Here is a 10,594-nt window from a genome sequence, read left to right as displayed (position 1 = left end):
ACCATGAATATGATCTCCACCATCTTCCTATATGCTACTACTATAGCTGTTGATTTTCCTATTTTATAATCTCTAGCATAATTCAGCATGGCCAAAGACAAGTACAGGTCTTTCTTGCATGATGAACCTGATAACGTTCAGTGGAGACATGGTGGCCCTCCCACTTATGATGCTGTTAACAAGCTTTTTGAAGAAGGAAGAACAAAGGTGCAACAACCACCATTCACCCTCTTACCTTTATTTATTTATTTATTTATTTTCTCTTTCTAGATTGTGTGTTCACTTTGTATTTGCATTTGCAGGAGTGGACAGAAGGATCATTGGAGGAGATAGTGCAAAATGCTATTAAGTCATGGGAGATGGAGCTCTCACACAAGACCCGTTTGCAGGACTTCAAGACAATAAACCCTGAGAAGTTCAAGCTCTTTGTGAATGGTGTGCACTTAATAACATGTGTCAAATTTGTTTCCACTGAACGTTCAAGCTCTTTTTTCTATAGAAATGTTTAGTGTTTTGATAGATATATGGATACTTTACTTTAGTCCATTAGTTCTATCATTTTTCTTACTATTTGATTGACTTCTATTCACATGAATAAGGGGGGTGAATGAATGATTCAAAATTTACCATGTATTTTTGTGTTGTACCTTGTACTTCTCCTTAAGGGGGGAGGATTTGTTATTTCTGAAGCAAAAAGAGATCCCTAAAAGACAAATTCTGCAACACCTTCATTTCTTGCATAGATATTTTCTAGTAGGAGACATGTTTTTCAAGGGAATATGATAATAAACTATAATTGCATTAGATAATTACAACAATCTTCTTATTTTTCAATTAGTATATTAATTGTATGTTGTCAAAATAAGTATCATGTTTCATTTGCAGGCAGGGAAGGATTATCTGGAGAGGATACTCTAAGCCTGGGAAGTTATAATGCTTTGTTGCAAAGTTCTCTGCCTGAAGACTTGAAGCCTTACAAAGCAGATGAAGAGACTTTTGAATCATCTCATGAAGCGTTCAAATCAGCTTTTCCTAGAGGGTTTGCTTGGGAAGTGATCAAAGTTTATAGTGGACCACCTGAAATTGCTTTCAAGTTTAGGCACTGGGGCTTCTTTGAAGGTCCTTTTAAGGGACATGCCCCTACCGGGAAGATGGCCCAATTCTATGGCTTGGGAACTGTCAAGGTATTACTTTTACTATGTTTCTACTTATTTTTTGCTGTCAAAAAGTTCGGGTGAATTGGGTTTACAGGACTCACAAGGATAAGGACAAGTCCTACGAGCAACGTTTATAGAAGTGCTTATAAATTATCTATTAACGAAATCCACACATTGGTAACACCATTCAAACTCACACCAGTTACATTCTTATAAGATATGAGTCATATTTTTACTAATTGGTATTATGCTTATATTTGAAATACAATAGGCAGCACAAGTATTCAAAAATTTCATCATGCATGATAAAAACAATATTCTCCCAGTAAAACAAAATTTTCCACCTAGTATTGACAATTAGTGATGTGTCATAAAAAACATTTTACTTAAGGCTCTATCACAATCATGACTCATGAGGTTTATTGGCTATACAGGTGGATGACTCTTTGAAGGTTGAAGAGGTGGAGATTTACTATGACCCGGCAGAGCTTCTTGGAGGCCTTCTTTCAGGGAACCACATAAATCACCCAATTGAAGAGGATGGCACCAAAACTTCAGCACCTTCCCAAGGATGTCCCTTCTCCAAATAATTACAATGATGTTTTTAAGTGAATGGTGTCTTGGGATCCAGCTATATTTCTTGAATTAATTAATGTGGCAGCTGAGATTTGAAGGCAAATATAGTATTTGTGTGAAATTGGGTCCATTGAATAAAATTGGAAACATGTCAAAATGAATTATTTTTTTCCCCGCTTTATATGGAAAATTATGGCAAATAAATGTGATGTGTTGGAAAGCAATGTGCATGATACAATGTCGGTTTGGCTTTGCTGTTGCATAGTTTAGAAGTTATAAGTTATTTTATTTTATTTTTGGGAGGGAGAGCTTTCTAGCAATCTTATGAAGAGATAGATCCAATAAGGGACCAAGTTAGCTCATGTGGCAGCAAAATCTATTATATTGTTGAATGAAAGCATTTGAAGATCAAGTACAATGCAGTATTGAATTACTAGTTACTACTTAGACTACACTGATTATTCAGAGTATAAATTTTATTTCTTCTTACTGTTATTATTATTTTGAGTGTGTTTATGGAACTGGTTAATAATATAAAATTGTTACATAAAAAATAAAACATTCTTCAGGTTATATAAAAAAAAATCATCCTTAAATAATTGAAAACATTTTATAAAAGATATTGAATACTTCTTAAGAACCAAACCTTTTAGCATCTTTATTAATTGGTCAGGAAGTATGAATTTTCTTGTAGAGCTAAAATACACTTGAAGGTGGAGTCTCTTTGAAAGGCTTAGCACAGACTGAAGCTAAATAATTCCACAATATTTCATAATTCATTTTAATTCTTAAAAGGTGAATGGATATGAATTAAGTTCTACAGAGAAATATAAAAAAAGGCTGAAAAGTAAAATGGTTGGAGCAGTTAGATTCCAGCAATCACTAAAACAAATTAAAAGTGTTGACAATGTAGAAATTTTATCATAAAATGAAAATTATTACAACCAGAGGAACAATACAAAATACAAAACACAGCACTTTAATAGTCACGATATAAAAGTAGTACCTTGCTGTCTGTATCTACCAATATCCGGAATAAACCTTAACTTCCACAAGCAACTGTATGAAAAATGAAGCCTAGTCAAGAGTACACTTTCAAATCATAAATCAATGCTCCATTTTTACTGATACAAATATTAAATAATTAACAACGCAATTACAAATTAGCCCCAAAAGATATTCTGTTGGGACCATGATGTTTTTTGGAGCCATATTATCAAGAAACAATCGCACTTGACACGAACAAACCCCCCCAAAAAGTTTAAACACCCTGTATTCTATTTGAAGAAACAGGTAATTCGCCCTTGATAAAAAAAAAAAAAAAAAAAGTTTCAACCCTGTATTCTACAGTTCAGTTTTAGTTTTATTTGGCATGTGGTGCCTTCTTACACAATTTATCAAAATCAAGTATAAGCAACCCATGCCTTGGAATAAATGAAAACTTTCAGAAAGCCAGGAATGGGAAAAAATGTATAAATTGAAGGCTAACACATGGAACCTATGTCCTATTTTTTGAGAAATTAACATTATAAACATAATGTCCAGTTCCTAAAGTAATAACTGTTAATGAAATCAATGATGACAAGCTTCACCATGTACTACCAATGAACCATAGAAAAGTTGGAAGAATATTAGTACATACCTCATAATATGAACTATGAACCATCAGCTCTAATATATAACAGCTTTGAACTTATAAGGAGCTTTTCTACCAGCAAATGCATTCCAATAAATCTTCTTACAAGTAGGAATTAATACTTGTACTCCTTATTTTACTACATTATAATTTATGTGAAAATTAAATTTAATCTTATATATTATATTTTAAAAGATAATATATAAAATTATAAAAATTTAATAAATTAAAAAAGAATAAAATTTAAATTTTGAACTATTTTATATAAAACTTATATTAATACTATATTTTGCACCAAATATTTAAATGAATATTTGGGTGTGGTGATAAAAGAGTATGCATCTTATTTCAATGATTATGGTTTTTGTTTTTTCTCTAATATTGTTTTAAGTTCTTATTTTTAAAAAAAAATATTAATCAATTTTTTAGTGTAGAAAATTTAACAATCAACTATTAAAATTAGTTATCGGGATTAAGATTACTTATTTTGAAATATAGGAAGACTTAAACAATAAATTAAAAAATTAAAAAATCAATTTGATGAAATGAATAAAATAAGTGAATGAATTTTGTAATTAAGCCTAAATAAATTGATGATTGAATTAATAAACAATAAAGAGAAAGGCATTTGAGAGGACAAACATGCGGGTCATGCTAGGTCATCACTCCCCCAATGGTCCCTGTCTTGTCCTTCCTCATTCTATTGCCGCAGGAAAATCTCATTTAGAACATTAATTTATATTTATTTAAATTTAAACCCACAGCAAATCAAGCATTCCGTTGTAGTCTAGTTGGTTAGGATATTCGGCTCTCACCCGAAAGACCCGGGTTCAAGTCCCGGCAACGGAATTTTGTTTTACAATTCTCATATCTCCTACTTCCTCTTCCTAAAATTGCCGTTATAAACAACTTACTAACCAAATCTCTATACATGTTCGAAACTGAAAATAAAAGGGATCAGATTTGCAATTTTTTCAATTATTTATTATTTAAAAATTATATATATATAAACAAAAAAAATAAAGAATGATCATTTCCCTCCCATTTGATTCCAATTTAGGAGAAAAATATTTTAATGTAGATTCCACAAAATAACTCCCCCTCCTTATTTTTTCCTGTCAAACAAGCTGTGGTATTTTATTTCCATCCTTCTTGTTTCTTTCCACTCTTTATTTCTACTAAAAAAACCAAAGGGTTTGAAACTTATTCCTATTATTACTTGAGTGATTCTACCGAAAAGTCTAAATCGTTGAGCCATAATCACTGCAGAATACTACACAAACTTAAATGAAGTAATTCCAAGCTTGAACCTCTTTGCATGTGAAAACATTTCAAAAACAATAATAACAGCACTACAACAAGTAAGACTAGCAATCAACTTGCTTCACCAGCAGCTCCTATTGAAACACCAAACTTAGTTTTAAGGTTACACAAAGAGTCTAACATGCTATGACAAATTAAATTTCACTTTTCTTCTAGTTCGTATTTCTCAGAATATTACACGTACAACAGAGCCGATACCAACCAATTGAACTATGTTTTCCAATCTTAGCTTGAGCAGCAACCAACTCTCTTCAAAGCAGAAACATCATTTTTCAGATCAATTTTCTCTCCTTTGGCAGGCACAGATGTGGTTCCATTTTCAGCCACCTCTACTGCTTTCTTGCTAACAATGTGATAGATTTGAGTCAGAACTTCAGCAAAGGCATTCTCTACATTAGTAGCCTCCAGAGCTGAGGTTTCCATGAAGTAAAGTGATTCCTTCTCAGCATAGGACTTCCCATCTTCAGTTGACACGGCTACAAGGTGACGAAGGTCTGATTTATTACCCACGAGCATCACAACAATGTTGGCATCTGTGTGGTTCCGCAATTCTTTCAGCCATCTGTCAACATTTTCAAATGTTGCATGGCGAGTGACATCATACACGAGAAGTGCACCGACTGCCCCACGATAGTATGCACTGGTGATGGCACGATACCTACAAAGAAAAACAATGTGAATTAACAAAATGCAAGCTGGTGGGAAGCCAATTTACAAATTCGGTTAACTTATTACACATAAAACAATAGATTGTGAAAAAAAAAAGCAAAATTGCATAAATAAGATGGTCACAAGGCAAAAGTACAGAAATCAAGACAGGGCATATTCGCGACATTGGTAATGGAACATGAATAAGACTGCAATTCCATACCCAACACTTCTAAGTAGGATAATCACATATTATGCAATATCTTTAAACAAAGATTAGAGTCAATGCTAAGTGCCTAAGTCAGTGGGGCAGATAAAAAAGAATGAAAACTGTATAACTTAAATTTCCACTACTACTAATTTGTACTCCCTTTGGTCTCAAATATAAGAAGAAAAAAAAAACATGGCACACTAACTAAGAAAGTTAGTTAACCACATTTAATTGTATAAATTTCAATTAAAAGGTATTTTTTCCCAACTTATCCTTCATTGGAACTTGGTATCAAGGATAAAAAAGAGTTATTGAAAGTAGCACCTCAATTAAATGAAGGGTATTTTAGAGATAGTAGCATTAAACAAAATAAAGTTAGTTGAAATTTTCTTATATTTGAGACCAAGGAAAAGATTTTTTCCCCTTATATTAGAGACCAGAGGGAATATATCATATTTCAAATAAATATCTCACCGAATAATTAGGGTTTTATAATAGCAGTAGAAAATGAAAGAAAAATGAAGACATCTTTTATTTTCACCCCTTCAGAGAAATATATTATAAGACAAATCCTAGATGCAGTTTTATAGGTGCTTTTAGTGTTTGTTCTCTAATCAGACTAAGAGTTTCATGTCAGTAATCTACATGTAAACATTTATTATGCAGATTATCGAAATGAAACTCCAATTTTAATTGGAGAACAACATCAAAAGCACCCAAGGAACTATATGCAAGTTTAATCCTACAACATAATGGGGGAAGATGTTCCACATTCAGCACAGACTTTCCTGGAAAAACACATAATTTCATCAATGTATCTATAGATAAAATACACAAGTATATATTAATAATTTAAGAGGTACAGGAAATTATTGAGATTCAACAAAGTCATCAGAAAAATAACATATCAACCAAATGACTTTGTCCAAATATAGTACTGTTGATCTCTGTCATGTATCCATGGTTTCGCATAGCAACGCCATTTCAGCCTTTCAAATGCAATGATCAAGTTTCCAATAACAAGGTTAATTACAAGGTCTCCAATGATGTCTGTAATAAAATTTCAACAGTACTTTACTCTTGCCAGCAGAGGTGGTGCTAGAAGGGTTTTGCTGGGGAGGAAGGGGAGAAATGCAGAATTTTTTCAAGGAAAAAATTGATGGAAAAATAGTGCTACGGTTTGTTGAATTCTTCAAGGGAATAGTTTGTGGTAATTGGTAAATAGAACTATGGCCAAAATATTTTCACTGTATTATAAATTTTTAGGTTAAATTACTAAGTAGGTCTTTGAACTAATTTGGAAATTTGCAAAGAGGTCCCTAAATGAAGAAGTAGGTACCCGGGGTTAGTTTTTGGCAACTTGAAACTGCCAGAAAATGACAATTTTTATGGTGATTTTAAAAACCCTAGGGACTCAATTAAAAAAAATCACATGATCAAGGACCCAATTAAAAAACAAATAGTTTAGGGACCTATTTGAAAATGTCTAACTAGTTTAGGAACCTACTTAGTAATTTAACCAAAATTTTACCATTATGTTGGTTGTTCAAAATGGACAACTATGTAATGAGAATGGCAAGGATGACTATGAGAGTCATTAAAACATCATTGATGTGTCAGCAATTCAACCTCTAAGCCTACAGCAATTTCAACCTATAAACTTACGAGACACATTTTTCCTTGAGTATAACACAGAACTTGTTTATTCTATAAGGCTGATCAACCTCACCAGAGTTTCCATAAAATACAATGATGTCAACAAGGAGTATGATTAATTAATCCAGTAGGTAGCCCAAGAAAAAGGTCAAAACTCACCCTTTCAAGGGATCTTTGACATGACATGTATCAGATGAAAAGCATATAAATCAATTTCTATTGGCATATGCTTAATCAAGGCATGCTTGATTTTATTTTGCAACAATCCGGCCCAAATTCAGTTGAGATCACATATGATCAAAAAACCCACGCAACCCACCTATATACAGATTCCAAATTCTTCCCAAGCTATATGGTAGAAATGCAAAAGCTAAAGTTCAACATACTTACCCATAGAATTAAGATCTCAGATTCTCAAACAAAGAAATTTGCGCAATAATTCCAAGGTCAGCTCATGAAGAAAATAATATTAAAAATAGAATAAACTAATAGAAAATTTAAAATTAAGCACAGTGGGAATATCCACTTACAAACAAATAGAGTATTAATAGTTTAAGTTAACATAAGAAGATCAATATTTTATTAACAATATACCAGTAACTAACACCCATCAGACAGAGACAACTAGATATTGAACCAAACAGCAAAAGGGAAAATTACTGGTACACAACAGCATAATCTTTTCTAAAGAAAGAAAGTCTGTGCTGTGAAGCATTGCTTGTGCATGATCCATCACAAGACCCAAATGTAGTAAAATCTAGTCAAATATCAATCAGCATTAGTCAAGCTCAACTGAATTCAATGACCTTCCAATTCGATGCATTTCAAAATCCAAGTGTAACACAAATTTCAATTTTTGAAACCTTATAAAGTAAACAAATTCATTAGTTCCAATTGCAAACAATCATTAAATCCAACGTAGAAACCATATTTAATAAATTGGACCATGTCAACACTCACTGACATGAGATGCCAAACGCAGGAAACAACACGACGACAACACATTATCAGGCAAATAATCTATTCCCATTTCACACCAACAGCACATAAAAAAATTGAATCCACATGACATCAATGACATCCGGTTAATTTCATTTTCAAAACACCACCGCCTTGTTGCCGGTCCCACTTCCACTCCCGATCTCAAAAACAAAAATCCCCACCGACTCCACAAACCAAATCTAACACAACATAACCCTCACTTAATTCACTAACCTAATTCCACAAATACAACCTTCATTTACCCTTTTTAAACATCAATTAACAATTCATTCGCATTACTTAAATTAGAGCAAACTTCCACACAAGATCACGATCCACCCAATTATATAACAACAACAAAGCCTTATCCCACTAGATAAGGTCGAATACATGGATCACACTACCTCATTCGACCTTAAGTAAAACAAAAAACACAACCGACCCAACAAAATTAGATCCACCCAACAAAACCAACCCTCGAAAAAAAACCATTTTTTCAACCATTTAAAAGAAGGGCTTTTGACATGAAACTGGGGTATCCATTAGTTGATTAAGCGTGATCTTGCAATGTGGGGGGGAAGGGGAAAAAAATAAAACCTTTCTTGGCCTGCGGTGTCCCAGATCTGGGCCTTGATGACTTTGGAATCGACGTTCAAGGTGCGGGTGGCGAACTCGACGCCAATGGTGGACTTGGACTCCAAGTTGAACTCGTTCTTGGTGAAGCGAGAGAGGAGGTTGGACTTGCCCACGCCGGAATCGCCGATCAGGACCACCTTGAAGAGGTAGTCGTAGTCGTCGTCGGCTCTGTAACCCGCCATTGGTGGAGCTTTTTTTGCTCTGTTTGTGTTGTGGTGTTGTTCTGGAAAGAAGGGAAGAAAAGTAGTGGAAACAAGGAAAGGAAGAAAGAAAAGAAACACTAGAGTATGAAAACGCTTTAAAAAGCGCCACTACTAATGATTTTTTATTTTTATTTTCTTCTTTGTATTGATTTGCACGTACATCTGAGACTAGTCTGGCACTTTGGAGTTTGGGGACTCAGGGTTGAAATTTATTTTTCATTTTTTACCATATTAAGCATGAAACTTAAAGATAAAAAATGTTTTTAGTTTTTATTTTGCTGAATTTTAATTTTAGTATCTGACCTTTAAAAGTACATGCTTTTAATCCTTTGACTTATTCTCTAATTTTTGCATGTTATATTGTATTATCCCAAACCATTTTTTTTTACTAGAGCATGTTTGCATTTGTATTATGTGTAGTAGATACACATTCCTATGCAAGTTATGCCAGAAGTTAGAATTTGAAGATTTTACTTAAACATCTATTTGAAGGGTTCTCAGTGAAAAACAGACATGTAGTAAAATTTTCAAGTGAAAAATATTTTATAACACTATTGCATAGAAAAAGGTTTTCACAATAGATGAAAGTATGTAATCTTATAATTAAAATGATATAAAAACAACTTTAAAAAATTTTAATTTTTCAAAAACTGTAATTTCACAACTAAATGATATATTCGGCTAATATAAAATAACGGATAAAAAAGTTTACTAGAGTCTTTTATGTTGGTTTATTCTACAATTCAAAGATGTTTCATCAAGTCTTTGATTGCAATCAGGATATTTTATTAAGACAAAACAACAATGCAAAGGATGACATATTATTCACAAATTAATATCTTTTTCTCTAACATTTTCAAACTCAATTTTAAGTATCCCGTCCGTTACATCTATCGATGTTTTAGTCTTTCCATTTTTGTTTCAAAATTATTTGTGTTAGAAATCTAATATTTCATTAATATTTTTTTCAACTATACCTTATTTTAAACAATGAGAACTAACATTGTATTGATAACGTGGCATTTTGAATGACTGATGTCTCGAAACGAGAACTTCAAACTCAATGTCTTTTGGTTTGAATTTATAAAAAAGATTAAAAAAATTGATTCAAACCTGACATAATCCTTAAAAATTGTAGTGATAACTTTTTAATTTTATACCTTCATGAAAACAAAAACGTTTGATTTCTATAAGATTAGTACATTGGAGAGGAGGATTAAAGTAGTTGGAAACAATCTATTGTAATATATGATTTGTTTTTGTTGGAAGGGAGGATTTCTGCAAGAAATATTTAGAGTTGAAATAGTAGCTCAGTTGCTACACCAACACCACTACACAAGTAACATCAGCTAGACCAATATAATGTCAAAGTAACTTTTTTTTTTTTTAATACTGAAATCATATAATGTTGATCAAACTGACCCTCTACGTTTTAATTTTAGGGTCATCTTTGATTACTGTTACCAATATATATATATATATATATGCTACCGAGATATTTAACATAGAGTTGATTTCCAAAAATTATACTTATTATTTTTTTTAAGTTTAATTATTCATTTAGTTC

At 32.4% G+C, this 10,594-nt stretch overlaps 2 protein-coding genes and 1 non-coding gene across 3 annotated transcripts; 2 read left to right on the top strand and 1 right to left on the bottom strand.

Annotated features, from left to right (window-relative positions):
- Positions 1–2,174, top strand: LOC114373734 (pathogen-related protein). The gene is made up of 4 exons (XM_028331256.1): positions 1–207; positions 303–435; positions 886–1,184; positions 1,592–2,174. The coding sequence occupies exons 1-4, from the start codon at positions 88–90 to the stop codon at positions 1,745–1,747; spliced, it is 708 nt and encodes a 235-aa protein (XP_028187057.1). The 5' UTR covers positions 1–87; the 3' UTR covers positions 1,748–2,174.
- A 1,971-nt stretch (positions 2,175–4,145) lies between these two features.
- TRNAE-CUC lies at positions 4,146–4,218 on the top strand. Its single transcript has one exon. It is a non-coding gene; the product is annotated as a tRNA-Glu (tRNA).
- A 434-nt stretch (positions 4,219–4,652) lies between these two features.
- On the bottom strand, positions 4,653–9,237 carry LOC114376864 (ras-related protein RABA1b-like). The gene is made up of 2 exons (XM_028335173.1): positions 8,786–9,237; positions 4,653–5,350 (listed from the first exon to the last, which is right to left on the bottom strand). The coding sequence occupies exons 1-2, from the start codon at positions 9,004–9,006 to the stop codon at positions 4,918–4,920; spliced, it is 654 nt and encodes a 217-aa protein (XP_028190974.1). The 5' UTR covers positions 9,007–9,237; the 3' UTR covers positions 4,653–4,917.
- Positions 9,238–10,594: the final 1,357 nt, after the last annotated feature.

The sequence above is a fragment of the Glycine soja genome, chromosome 11 (assembly GCF_004193775.1).
Source record: "Glycine soja cultivar W05 chromosome 11, ASM419377v2, whole genome shotgun sequence".
In the NCBI taxonomy this organism is placed as follows: Eukaryota; Viridiplantae; Streptophyta; class Magnoliopsida; order Fabales; family Fabaceae; genus Glycine; species Glycine soja.
This window is presented reverse-complemented; position numbering and strand designations above follow the sequence as displayed.